Genomic DNA, 15,043 nt, shown 5'->3' on the forward strand with positions numbered 1-15,043 from the left:
GACAAAGTATTTTTCACAAATAAATAAATATTTAATAAAAATGTAATTAAAAAGGAAGTAAACACTGTAACCAACAGGGCACTCAGTAATCTGGGAAGTTTGTGTGCATTGGGAATCATATTTTTTTCAAATAAAGCCAAGTTAACACTCATTTTACATACAGCACGCGATGAAAATGACATGAATATGACAGTGGGCAAATGCATAAAGCGCAGCATAATTTGAAATCAGTCACGAGTTTAAAGTTTGTCGATCGCGCGTCTCCAGTGAAGCTGAACTCTCCTCCTGTCAGCATTCAATTCACACGGATCGACCGTCACGCAGAGAACACGCGATCATGCAGGATACAAATGCACACTTCAACTAGATTCGACTAAGTCTGCAAGGTTTGTGAAATTAAATGTTCATTAGTCATTCAAAGATTTGTTTAAATTATATAAATGCGTATTTGCTGAATGCTCACAGCAAATGATAAAGTACTATCATGTTTGCCTTTCTGTTACTAATAATATTAAAGCAATCGTTATAATACTTTTTGTATACATTTAAATTTCTTTGTTTAACAGTTCTATCTGATTATTAGATAGACTTCTATCCATATTAGACAGAACTGAACGACGAGGTGAGCACTGTGTGCTTAGGCGCTACTGTTCTCAGCGACGTCAAAATAAAAGTCCCGCATGGAACACATCGGCCAAACAGAAAAACTTATCGGCCGATGCCTTAATCTGTAAGTTTCCACCCATGGCGCCATTATTGTGTTTTCTCGCAAGCACAACGGTGTACCAGTTCCAACGCCATGGCGAAAGTTTGAGCAAAACATGCTAACTGTTCTGTCTTTGGCTGCACAGACGAGCACAGAACAGCACAGAACACTGTTTAGAGTCCCAGCCTCAGAGGAGACAACAGAGCAGTGGATTTATTGATTTATTTACTGTATATTGCTGCTGCCACACAGATCTAAAATAAACATGCGATTTATTTCCCAGCTGTTTACCTTCACAGACATAACCGACTGTTTTTGTAACTCATGTGTGTTTTTAACGTAAACTTGTGTGTGAATGAGAACTTAGTTTAGTACTCACATGCTGTGACAACCGCTTTCTGTCCGTGTGCTTCGGATGTGTGCTCTCAGAAAACCGTATAGCAGAAGTTTAAACTCATATGGTGTAAAACGCATGATTTCAGCGCGATAAACATGATAATCAGAACCAAAACAGATGCTTTTAGCAGGTACGAGCTGTAATGGCGCAGCTCTATTCTGGAAAAGGGGGCGGGGAGCAGCAGCTCATTTGCATTTAAAGAAACAGCCCCTGAAAAACACCCTGTTTCTGCTTCCACTCAAAATAGGCATTTTCAAAATGTTATAATAAATGATCTGTGGAGTATTTTGAGCTGAAACTTCACAGACACATTCTGGGGATACCAGAGACTTGTATTACATATTGTAAAAAGGGGCATAATATGTCTCCTTTAAGTAAACTTAAGTCCCATTGAGTTATTATTCAACTGTCAACAACTGCAATAGACAAACAAATTGTTACGCTTACCCAGTCTTAATAAATCAAGAGTAAACTTTCTGGTCAGTTCATTGTTTAGTTTAAAAGTAAATAACTGTAATAATTGCCATTTAATAATAATAATTCAAAATAATATACAGTGTGTATATACATTTTGTATATTGTACATAAATGAAGGGTTACTTGAGCATTACTGATAGGGTTGTCAGGGCATAGGCAAGAAAATAATACATAAGAAAAACACATTAGAAAAAAAATTATTGTAGATGCAGGAAGTGGTAGTACAGTAGCAGATCTCTGTTCATACTAAATACAAGCACAGAAAATAATTGTAGAGGGAATACTGGCTTGTGCACTACATACACACACACACACACACACACACAAGGTAATAAAAAAGAGCCTGCTGGCTGTCCCAGTACAATCAATTATTGTGCTGAGTTCAATGGAAATGTTTGTGTATGTGCGTATGCAGTAGTACAGAACTGAGTCTATGTGACAGCACCTTCATTCAACCATAACGCCACAGAGCACTCTGCAACCTAATTAAAGAAAGTCTGTGTGTCTGCGAGTGGGGAGGGGAAGAAGCTAAATAGGAAAACAACACAGTAAATGTACGAAGTTTGTATGAAGAAAGGGTGGTATAAAACCCTGAAGAAATTCTGAGAATGGCACTGTCACACTGCCAGATAAATAAATAACACTCAAATACACACAGGCAAATTACAAATCTAACATAGAGTGTATCGTGCCCATAAGTTGACATGAAAAACAAAGCAATGAGCCCAAGATTCACAGCAAAGTGCAGGTTTATTGATCTGAATGAACAGTAAACCCAGGGCATGATGAAAACAATCAGGCAAATCAGAGAGAACACTGATAACATGAAATGCCTTTTGTGTGCGTGTGTGTGTGTGTGTGTGTGAGAGAGAGATTAATGAAGAACTTGGCTATCAAACCCATTTTCTTCACTTTGCAATACTATGATGCAAATGAGATAAAATGGTTAATAATGAAGGTATGACTCTGAATAAACCAAAAATAGCTTCCTCTTGGTCCCACTAAATATTGGTCATGTAAAAATATGTGTGTGTTGATACATTATTATTATTTTTCAGGAATTAAAATGTGATTTGCATGTGTTAGTTAATAAATTAAATTTCAAACCGTTTATAGACATATACAAAGAAATTGCCTAAATGTGTTTTTTGCCTAAAAGCAGGAAAGGATTAATATAGTGATATGAATGCAGCCATATAGAGAATATTGCAGTTGTCATGGTGTATTATTTATGTATTTATTTGTTTGTTTATTCATAAAGTGTCTACTTTTTTAAAAACGCATTTCTATTTACTTAACAGTAAGTATAAAGTCATAAAGTGTACATAAAATGTAAGTATAAAGTTAAGCTACAAGGCAATTGTCCCTATTAGTTTGTAAAGACTGTTACACTAGCTTTTTTTTTAAATAATCAAATTGTTTAATAGCATTGCTCTTTGCTGCTGTTAATTGATTTTTTTCACAATATTCTTATAATGTTTGCAGGGTTAAGACCACTGAGGGTTCTTCTGTTCCCTAGATTTTGTCTGTCACAGTCAGGGTAACGCTACAGGAGTCTAAATGAATAAATGGATTGTGTTTACCAGTGGCACTGTAAGGTGTTAATGAAGGCTCATGTCAATGTGAGTGTTTCTGTGTGAAACCAAATGGACACAGTCTGCAGGAGGTGGAGGTTATCCCTGCTGTGAGCATCTGGACACTCAACACATCACAAATATCAAACACACCCACCCCTCACACAACTCAATGACATTTAGGGGTCATCCTGAACCCAAACATCAACTTTGTGTTCAAGCATGAGAAGTAGATTTTTTATTCTTCCTCTTTTTGTCTCTAGTTCCTATAATGCAGTTCCTCTGTGGACAGAAATGACATTATAAACTTCTTCACTCTAAAAGGCTGGTGTGCTGCTGCTGGGTGAAAGACTAAACAAAGCTGAAACAGGAAGTCCAAAGAAATGTGATGCATTGTTTAACATCATTATATGGACTTTTTTTTATTGTACATTTTAATTTCACAATTGCCATGACTGTCAACTCTATGTGACTGGTCATCCATGATCCATATCCATCAGCTTTTTAAAAAATCATGGATGTTACATATAATACTCCAAATTAAACAGGAGAACCTACTGATTCAGATGATACCATTACTGTCATGTAACATCCATTACCATATTGTCCTTCACCTCTGGCAGACCAACATAAAATATGAAGCCTTCTAAATCAAAAAAATGTTGGTCCTCTGCTTTTCAAATAATTTATGCTAAATGTGCTGCTAAAATTACAAGTGGCCCTTAACCTTTAGCAGTTTCCTGGAGTATTTCCTGCTGGAAGAAAGGTCATTGATTCCTTGTGTAATTAGGTTAGCATTTAACACTGGATTAATTATTGCTGAGACGTATCAGCTGCCAACATAAGATAAGCGTGGTGCCAAATGTCATACACCATGCCAGAAGATGTCAAAGTCAGGGGTCACACTAACACCACTGAGGGTTATTGTCAGATCTCAGTGTGATGCATGGAGGCAAACTCAGTATGTATTTTTGATGCTCTTCCAAGTGGCCTGCTGTATGTGATCTTAATTCTAATCAAACAACAAAATAATGTATCATAGATTTAAGGACAAGTAACTAGAAAAAAAATCCATGTGATATGCATAAATATGCACAAAAACATGCAGAAAAAAAGTGTGTCAGGCTGACAGTCAGTAAACTTGTGACCACACACACTCAAGAACCTTTATTTAGACATCTGTGGATAATTTAGAATTAGGGCAGTGAAGTCACTAAGCAAGTTAGTTAACATATACATCAAGAGGCAATTAGTCTTAGTATATGTTAACTATCTTGCTATAAACATTCCAAATCTAATTGTACTTAAATTGTAATTTAATTCAAATGTTAACAGTTCTCTAATTTTTACATTTATCATTTAGTAGCCACCTTTATCTAAAGCAACTTACAATAGAAGGACAATAGAAGCAATCAAAGCAACAAAAGAGCAACAATATGTAAGTGCTGTGACAAGTCTTGGATAGTCTAACGCAGTACATGTAGCAATGTTTTTTTTAAATAATAAATAGTAGATAAAATAGAAATAGAATAGAGGGCCAAGTTAGTGTTAGAGGGTCATGTATTTTTATAATAAATAAAAGAAAACAAAGTAGATAGAATAGAAATAGTATAGAGAGTGCTAGTGTTAGAGGGTCACGTTTTTAATAATAAATAAAAATAAAAAGTATATAGAATAGAAATAGTATAGAGAGTTCTAGTGGTAGTGGGTCAAGTTTTTTTTAATAATAAATAAAAAGAAAACCAGTATAGAACAGAAATAGAATAGTGTTAGAGGGTCAAGATTTTTTAATGAATAAAAAGCAAACAAGTAGACAGAATAGAAATAGTATAGAGAGTGCTAGTGTAGGGTCAAGTGTGGATGGATTTTTTACTCTCATAACCTTCACACTCTAAGTTTAATACTCTATAATGTGTATTCAGAATGTGTGTGGAATCAGGGGACAAGATAGGAATGGAGGCATGAGGGGATTGGTCAGCAAATGAGTCAAATAATAAGTTAGCTAGTAGTATTATACGTATTATATAGTATAAGTTGTTCAAAGATTCTGAAAATGTCCCCCTAAAAACTGTGCTTGTACAAAACATCTCTGATCAAAGTTGGGCCATAATTAATTAAAATTGGCTAATGAATGAATGAATTAATTAATTAAATAGGCCTGTAAATATATAGGCTATTGTGAATATCTATCTGCAACCAGAAGAGAAATTCATAAATAGCATATAAAATAAATTGTCGAATACTAAATACAGATTGTAGAATTAAAAAATAAATAAAAGGATTAAAGCATAATTCACCATGACTCACAAAAGTCTTCTGGTCTATACAGCCTATGAGATCACAGATTCAGAGACAGGGGCGGAGCCAGGGGGTGGCCGTGGCCACCACTGACCTAAGCTTGGCCACCCCACTCACAACTGCGTTTTTTGTCGCTTTTTTTCTCGACAAGAAGTGCATTTATTAAGACGCGCAACCGCCGTATCTCTTTACGACCACATCAAGCGGGAGACTTTTCAGACGCGCACTTCAACATCACCTCAGCGCCAGGCGCAAGTCAAACGAGCGCGGAAAAGGTACAGGAGCTAAATGAGCTTCAGTAGAACAACAGTGAACTGCGTCTGATGAGATGTTGTTAGGCTGTATGTCAGTAAAACAAACTTTCCTGTCCTGTCAGCCGTACTGAGCTCAGAGCGCACACTCTTCACAATCTTCAGTATGAGGCGCACGCTCTATATCATATATAAAGCACACACACACACAAAAACTATGAGCATACAATGTAGTTCTGTCGTCAGTTAAGTCATGAAATTACCAAAAAGACGATTAAAGTTGCAAACTGTGCATGCATGTAGGCTATACAGGTGCATCTCAATAAATTAGAATGTCGTGGAAAAGTTCATTTATTTCAGTAATTCAACTCAAATTGTGAAACTCGTGTATTAAATAAATTCATGTGTGCATTGAATTTATTTAATACACGAGTTTCACAATTTGAGTTGAATTACTGAAATAAATGAACTTTTCTACGACATTCTAATTTATTGAGATGCACCTGTATATACATCACATTAAAGAACGTGTCTCAAATGCAAATAAAATATAGCCTATTCTGCAACTCGAGATCACAATATAAGGCGCAAGCTGATAGGCTATGTATTTTTTATTTGTTATTTAATGCACAAGTAAAAGTGAGCACAGTGCACAGTGCACTTTTTTCTCTCGTTAATTTGTAAAGTACAAACGAAAATGAAACCATTTAAATGCATAAAATAGCTCATTTTACATTCTGGCATGTATGTGCTGTTGACTTTTTCACTTTCTTATATATCACTAGCTGCATGTCTAATCCACGAGTTTGCAATGATGGAGAACAAGCTTTAGGGGGTTTTAAGAACCAGAACCAAGCTGACTGAGCAATAAAGCTATAGTGAGCCCCTTTATTAAAATACTTGGAGGTGAGGAATAATACAAAAATTGTCATATTCACTCAGTATTACTTGACCTAATTCACAAATATATCAACTACAATTAAGTAGAAATTAATTATATTCAGTTGTGTTCTAGGTAATAAAACAGTCCAGTACTTTACAATGAAACACATTTTTATATTGAAATAATGAATATTTCTGTGCCACCCCAGACTGGTTGCTGGCCCCTCCCTGGCCACCCCTGTGAACACATCCTGGCTCCGCCACTGTACAGAGATGAGATCTTTTTCCATGAATGCAATTTGCTGAAGGGACTTACTAGTGAAATTGAGTGGCAACTGAAATAAACACCTTGATGTCGCGACTATAGTTAAATAAAATAAGGATCATGCAAAAATTATTCTTCAAAAAGTTCTTCAGAATCTTCCAAATTCTACACAGATTTTCAGTCTTGCTTTTACCAACCAAATATTCAAACAACGATTTTATAAGCAAACAGCGCCCTCTTGTGTACATTTGAAAAAACTATGATATTTGTACCTTTACGCAAAAATAATAATAAAATAAAAATCTGCGCAGATTTGTTTTATTTTAAGCTTTTAAAAAATATTATTATTACATTTCTTTTTATATAAACGGTATTAGAACATTTGAATGAAGCATGAAAGAATGTACTTATTTAAATTAAACATTTTCTACATATGGCCTAAGGATATCAGTACATTCAAAATTAGAAACAATCGCAGGTAATTTTTTGTAATATTTTGTCTATTGACAACTCTTAATTCATTCGTTGATTCATGACTCTGTGTCGTGTGGACCGTTGAAGTTTCGTTTCTCCACCTAGTGATGGGAAGTCCGGCTCTTTTCAAAGATTCGGCTCTTTTGGCTCGGCTCCCCTAGAAGAGCCGGCTCTTACGACTCCCAAATGGCTCTTCATTTAGTATCACGCGGAGCCTTCTATTTTAGCCCAATTTGTGTGTTGGTAAGCAATTTTTTATTCAGTGTTTTTATAATAGCCTTATTTTTATGCATTTTTTCGTTACAAAAAAATATAGTTTCTTTTATTTAACATTTTAATACAACTTTAATTGAACAATTGAACACAGCAAACAAATCAAATAAATAAATAAATAAAGGCACAAGTCTTAACATTAAGACACTTTAGTGTTTAGTGCAGGTTGGCATACAGAAATATCAGATGCCTCAGCTTGGAGGTGCTGATGCGATTTCTCCTCTCTGTGATTATTTGTCCTGTTTTTGAGAAGACTCTCTGAGGGGGACCGATGTTGCAACAATGCAGTGTCTTCCTACCTTAACCAACACGCTTGCGTTTAAATCCGTCTCTCTCTGTCGCTCTGTGTATCTAGTCTTTACCACTACACTCGCTATCTTCGGAGCGTGTGTCCCCCTTCCTACTTTCACATAATGGTATGATCCTAGTCTGTCCTCCCATGTGATTAGCCGCATGTGTATTTTTATTTTTATTTTTTTTAATGAAAAAATGCATAAAAATAATGCTTTCATAAAAACACTGAATAAAAAATTGCTTCCCAACACACAAACCATTTACAATTGCTAAATTGGGTTAAAATAGAAGGCTCCGGCTGAAGATTCGGCTCTCCCCGACGTGAGTCGGCTCTTCTCGTTCGCTACAAAGAATCGGCTCTTAGAGCCGGCTCGTTCGCGAACGACACATCGCTATAAGTTTCGTTTTCACTAAGGGCAAGCAGTTGAGTGTTGACTCAGTGATCGCTGTTAACTTGGACGTGTCACAATGGCGGAAAATATGTCTCTACTGGGTCTTGAGGACGAGTTGACATGCAGTATCTGTTTATGTCTATTCGAGAACCCGGTGAGTTTAATCTGTGGACACAGTTTCTGCGCCAACTGTCTCGAAGCGACATGGAACGACAGGATATCATCTCTGTCCTGCCCTCATTGCCGAATGGTGTTCCCCAGTAAACCTGAATTAAAGAAGAACACCGTCCTCAGCGCGGTGCTGGACGCCTATAGAATAAAAGCGGGTGTCTCTGAACCAGTCAAGGAACATTTTGAGGTGAAAAAGAAAGATCCAGATGCGATCAAATGTGATAACTGCATGGAGGCCAAAGCCGTCAAAACTTGTCTGACATGTATGGCGTCTTATTGTGAGGATCATGTCAGGCCTCACCGGGAGAATGCCATTTTCCGGGCGCATCAACTGACTGATCCGCTGCCAGATCTGATGGAGCGTCTCTGTTCAAATCATGGCAAACTGATGGAGTTCTACTGCAATCAGCACCAGAGATGCATTTGCAGTACCTGTCTGCAGGACATGCATAAAGGCTGTGAGTTTATCACGGCAGATGAGCGACGCTTCAAACAAAAGGTAGGGCCTATTTGTAAACCTGAATGTAGAAACAGATGTGAACAAATATGATAGATAATCCTGATTAGTGCTTTTACTGTAGCATAATCTACTCAAGTAATATCACACGAGCAAGAGCGCAGGTGTTGTGCCGAATTCTGGCCCCCTGCCGAATTATTACCCAAATTATTTAAATCACTACCTGATTCCCTAATCATAACCCCTCCCACACACCTACTCCTAAACCTACCAATACTAGGGGGTAATAATCAGAATTGGGCACAACACCGGTGTACCCTGATATCAGCATTCTGCACTGATCATGTCACATTTCAAGTCAAGTCACAGTTATTTGTATAGACTTTTATACAATACAGATTTTCAAATTAGCTTCACCAAAACAAACAGTGTCGCAAAATTAAATTCTAAAATGACTTAAATTTCAGACAGTTTTCATTATTCAGCTTAATTTAGGTCAGTGTTGATTCAGTTTAGTTCAGTAATATTGTCAGTGTTGCAGTCCACCAAATTATAAAACAAATCGAATTCGGTTAGTAGATAGTATCATGAATAAAAAAGTAAACAAGTTCAATGTTGATTCAGTTTAGTTCAATGACAGAGGATGTTGCAAATGTAATCAAATGTATATATCTTAGACATACTGACTTAAACTGACCCTAAGCAAAATAACATAAGCATAGTGTCCAATAATTATAATATTTGCTTGTTTGTTTTTAAGGGTTTGTATTATTTGATATGTAAACATTTAGTAGGATTGTGTGGTCTTAAACATATGGCAATGACGGGATTCCCTAAAATTGTTGTTATTCTTCAAACTTTTTTAGACTGACCTGACTGACAAGCTCAACATCCTTGAAGTCAAAACTGACAAGAATCAGCAGGTTATCTCACAGATGAAGGAGCAACAAATCAAATTAAAGGTTTGGAACTGTTTAATTTTCTTTTGGAATCTTTAGCAGAATCAGATAAAGGTACTGTAAGAGATGACAAGATGTGCATATACAGTTTTAACTATCACGTATGTCAGCATGTGGAGCTTTCATTTCCTTTGGTTTTGCTTTCCCAGGACCTAGCTGCAACCCGCAAACGTGTTCTTGAGGCAGAATACAGGCAGCTTAGAGAAATGATTGACCGAGATGAGAAAGAAGCCATGCTTGCTATCGATAAGGAACAGGAGAAAGGTCAGAGCAAACTGGTCTCCTTGATAAAGAAATTTAATGAGAACATCGAGAAGATGAGTAGGACCAAATCTGAGATCAACATTCTGCTGGACCAGTCGCAGTCACTGGAATTCTTAAAGGTGATGCAGAGTATGATTATGTGACCAAATGTTGAAATACATTTTTCATTTTTAGTACTGTTATTTGTGCCTTAGATGTATATATGATTAAATATTGTGTGTGAAGCCCAGTGCTGGTCTAGGATCTCTTACAAAAAGTAAGTCAATTCAAGATACGTAGATTGTATGTTTGTATTCTTGACTTTACCAATCTCTGTCACAGGCCTCTGTGGATTTGCCCTCTGTGGTAAATGTTGAGCCCTATAACCCTCGTATGAATGTGGAAAGTAAAGAGGTGATAGCTTATCATTCCTCTGCAGTTGCACTGAAGGAGTGGGTCACCAAATTAATGGAGCAGCCATTAGAAAACAGAATCTCTGTACTTAAACCAGGTGTGTAAGTGCAGAGCTTGTTTGCATGTTTTGATGTTTGTGTACAGCAACACCACACATAGTCATAGTCCGTGCTAAGAGTTCTGATATTCATATGTTTTTACAGAGTTTGAGAAATCTGTTCTTGGCGCAGGTGAGATTGTGTTTTGAAATAATTGGTGGGGAAATCTGGGACATACTAATCATATAAAGCATTTTATACAAGTGATTTTGTTGCCAGTTATATGTTGTTGAGATTATTCTACTGGGTGATATGGCAAAAAATAAAATCTTGATTTTGTTTTCTTCAGAACATTTGACCAATTCTCGATTTTTATTTGTATTTATTTATTTACATTTAAGTCATCTTAAAAATTTAACTACATTTAACTAACATTTAAGTCACCTTAAAAAAATGTAACATGATTCAAGTAACATTCTCTATATTAACCATCTAATTAAAGAAAGTTATATTCCAAGTGTACCACACATTAAGGCCCCGATCAGACAGAATGCATTTTTTGCAGTGAGAGGTGCCTTTTTTAAATTGTTTTCTATTGGCAGTGAGCGTTTTGTGTGCGTTTTATGCGCCCCGGGGGCCTCGCATTTTAGCCACCTGCTGTGCCTTGAGTTTTGTTGGAGCGCTCTGAACGCCCAACGTCATTTGCATTTTTTTCCATTGTCCAATCGAATTAATAGAGATCGTTGTGGTGATGGAAGTTTACAGTAGCTTAGAATGTCCAGAGACTGCAATGATGGAGGAGAAACTTGTGGTGACTGTCGCAGGTTACCCGGAGCTGATTTCATGAACCACAACTCCCACTATATTTAAAGTTTCTGGTAATATAGCAGTTTACTGCAAATCAAAGATTTTAGTGCGCTCGCGCTATAATCCTTGTTTAGACTGACAGGACAGCTGATTCAGTGGTTGGCTAGCAACATAAAAAACCGCAGCGCACTGCACAGTCCGTTGCCCCATGCATTTTCAAACCTGAAAAACGCATTCTCTCTGATCGGGGCCTAAGTTGTCAACATGATATAAATGTAAAACAAATCACTTGTTAGATATCTTTTTTACAGTAGAGATGCATTAAATATGAAGGCACTTATTGCACAAGCTTGTCTTAAACATGTATGTTAAGAAATAATACAAGAAATGCAAAAAAATTTTTCAAAATTCAAGGCAATTCAAAATCACTAAAAGTGTAAGACCAGTAGACTATTGTCTCGGTAGACTATTTCATGCAAACATGAAATATCAGACATAGTTCTTTACAGGTTTTTGCATTCCACTGCTCAGTTTTTTCTATATAAACATGTGCTTGATGGACGCATTTGACCATTGCACTCGTATCTTTTGCAGCACCTTGTGCATGAAACGGCATTCTAAAAACACAGTGCTCAAGTTATAAGAAGTTCAGCTCCCATCTCCTTGCATTTTTTCCTATTCCACTGCCCGTCATATCTTTTTCAATGCAAAAGCACAATCTGTGTGAATAGCACCTAGAAATATGTTCTGCTTACGGTCCTTCATAGAGTGCATCACACGTGAGCAGTTAATCACGTGCACCTTCATGCGGTCGGATCATTGTTTTCTCTTAACTGTTATCATTAGCATATTGTCAACGTGTCTAATTCTAACAGTTGGTAATATTTCTATTTACAGTTGTGATTCCTTGATTTATAAAAAATACAATTGTGGCAAAACAATTTTATCAATTAAATTCAAATTAATTGATAAAATCAAAAAAATCGCCCAGCCATAGGGCCTTATTATTCTTAATAAAACTGCTGCCAGAAGATTTGAACCACCTTCTCTAATCCTCTAGGTCTAGGAAACCAATTTCCAGGAATCCCAAGTGAGATTCCTGCCCTCCTGCCAAATCCAAGAGACATGTGTAAGTAGTAGCTCCCATGCAATTGAATGGGCTTTTGTTGCCTCTTGATGTAGTATAACCTAAACCCATCCATCTTTTCTCATTCATTTTTAAATAATTTTTCTCTCAATGTTTCGGGGTAATTACATGAAATTGGTGCCTTTTGCAGTTGGAAAAATTTAAAAATAAAATAAGTTTAATTAACTTTTATTTTATTTTTTTTAAAATATCCATGAAATGACGACACCTTAAAATGACTTTATTGTGCCATCTTAAGCTAAGTAAATTATTATTTTATGACAATTTTTCTACCTCATGTTTTGTTATTTTTGTCAACCCTGTTACAGACACAAGCGTTACTATATACTATAGTTTAATTAGAACTATGTGATCGTTTTCACTTATATGAGCAGCATTTTAGTCCCTCTTTTCACTGGGATTGTTTCAAATTTTGGATTTTTAAAAAATATTTGTATATCTGTCATTCAGATGACCAAGAACATCCTAATTTTGGAGGGTGACCACATGTCAATTAAGAAAAATATATATTTTTACAAGAGAAATATTAAAAAAGGGTCCAAAATAAAATATAGTTACAGTTACGTTAAAAAAACCCTGGAAGGCTGTATCAAATATCATCTTTACAATTTTTATGAAATGAATGACAGTAACAGGATTGACGTCATAGTCACAGGCCTGGCCAAAGTAACAGCGATGATAGGGCACATTTTCTTCAGCAATGAACCACTTCTCTAATCCTCTAGGTCTAGGAAACCAATTCCCAGGAATCCCAAGTGAGATTCCTGCCCTCCTGCCAAATTCAAGAGACATGTGTAAGTAGTAACTCCCATGCAATTGAATGGGCTTTTGTTGCCTCTTGATTCAGTATAACCTAAACCCATCCATTCATCACTATCTTTTCTCATTCATTTTTAAATCATTTTTCTCTCAATGTTTCGGGGTAATTACATGAAATCGGTGCCTTTTCCAGTTGGAAAAATTAAAAAATTAAATGAGTTTAACATTTTTTTTTAAATATCCATGAAATGAAGACACCTTAAAATGACAGGAAATTGTATTGTGCCATCTTAAGCTAAGCAATTTATTCTTTTACGACTATTTTTCTACCTCATGTTTTGGTATTTTTGTCAACCCTGTTACAGACACAAGCGTTACTATATACTATAGTTTAATTAGAACTATGTGATCGCTTTCACTTATATGAGCAGCATTTTAGTTCCTCTTTTCACTGGGATTGTTTCAAATTTTGGATTTTTAAAAAATATTTGTATATTTGTCATTCAGATGACCAAGAACATCCTAATTTTGGAGGGTGACCACATGTCAATTAAGAAAAATATATATTTTTACAAGAGAGATATTAAAAAAGGTCCAAAATAAAATAGTTACATTAAAAAAAAACCTGGAAGGCTGTATCAAATATCATCTTTACAGTTTTTATGAAATTAATGACAGTAACAGGATTGACGTCAAAGTCACAGGCCTGACCAAAGTAACAGCGATGACAGGGCACACTTTCTTCAGCATATTTGTTTACATAATACTGCAAAGTTTTACCATTTTAAATTGCATTATATTGTATTGCACTTACTTGGCATAGTTGTATTAGTGAAGTCAAGTCACCTTTATTTATTTAGCGCTTTATACAATGCAGATTGTCAAAGCAGCTTTACAGTGCTAAACAGGAAAATAGTGTCGATAATGTAGGAGGACAATAGAGTTCAGTTAAAGTCAGTTCATTGTTAATTTAGCACATTACATTTCTAAGAGCTATCCAAAGTTAAAACTAATGTTTTAAGGGTATTGTAACTAGATAATGTGTCCATCTGTTTGTCTGTGTCCTCTCACAGAACTTAAAATACACTGATTTGGTTAAATTATTAGGCAAGGAAGATGATCAGATCTTGGTCTATCTGTGATCATCTGAAACCAGACCAAGATGTTGATGCTGAAATTTGGTTTTACTTTCTTGAACATTGCAAGACTGGGGTGAGGGTCTGCAGTCATCTTGCTGCTCTTGTTTGTAATTGAATTTACATGTATGTATTATTGACAGTGAGTTATGGGGGAAAAAAAGAATTTTATTGAGACTGATACTCTTATCCCAGTCATTAACAACAATAGTAATGGTAACAATACCAACAATACTAACTAAAAATGTAACTGATGCTCATATGCCACTGAATGATATAGGCGTTAGCTCAATAATAAACCCAGGGTGACCTTTAAAATATTTGAATTTTACACAGACAATCTTTAAAAACAGGGTGACACCTAATCTATGTCATCCCTGTTATCCACATCAAAACCTGTTACTCTGAAAAGTAACAGGGCTGACAGTAACAGGTTTGACGATTTCAAACTAATTTGCTCATTTCTAGCTAATAGTCAAGTTCACAAAAGCACGTTGTACACATTGAAAGGATGTTACTTGTAGATATTGGTTATATTAAATGTAAAAAATAAGTGTTTGAATTTACATTTTAAAAATTGTAAGAGTATTGACATTGCATGATCCCCCCCCCCCCCCCCCCCCCCCCCC

The 15,043-nt window shown here is 35.9% G+C and overlaps 1 protein-coding gene across 5 annotated transcripts in view; it reads left to right on the forward strand.

Moving 5' to 3' along the window:
* Nucleotides 1-8,281: 8,281 nt before the first annotated feature.
* The window catches only part of LOC107710025 (E3 ubiquitin/ISG15 ligase TRIM25-like), an 11,628-nt gene continuing 4,866 nt past the window's right edge, over nucleotides 8,282-15,043 (forward strand). The window contains exons 1-7 of one of the 5 annotated variants that reach the window (XM_016514705.1): nucleotides 8,282-8,953; nucleotides 9,778-9,873; nucleotides 10,020-10,253; nucleotides 10,456-10,624; nucleotides 10,731-10,757; nucleotides 12,433-12,501; nucleotides 13,245-13,313. In XM_016514705.1, coding sequence (XP_016370191.1) covers nucleotides 8,360-8,953; nucleotides 9,778-9,873; nucleotides 10,020-10,253; nucleotides 10,456-10,624; nucleotides 10,731-10,757; nucleotides 12,433-12,501; nucleotides 13,245-13,313 — 1,258 coding nt within the window. In that variant the 5' untranslated portion in view covers nucleotides 8,282-8,359. The remainder of the gene's footprint in view (nucleotides 8,954-9,777; nucleotides 9,874-10,019; nucleotides 10,254-10,455; nucleotides 10,625-10,730; nucleotides 10,758-12,432; nucleotides 12,502-13,244; nucleotides 13,314-15,043) is intronic. The other 4 variants (XM_016514707.1, XM_016514708.1, XM_016514706.1 and 1 more) reach the window with 4 other exon arrangements.

This window comes from Sinocyclocheilus rhinocerous, unplaced genomic scaffold, assembly GCF_001515625.1.
Source record: "Sinocyclocheilus rhinocerous isolate Xijiao unplaced genomic scaffold, SAMN03320098_v1.1 scaffold3614, whole genome shotgun sequence".
NCBI lineage: Eukaryota > Metazoa > Chordata > Actinopteri > Cypriniformes > Cyprinidae > Sinocyclocheilus > Sinocyclocheilus rhinocerous.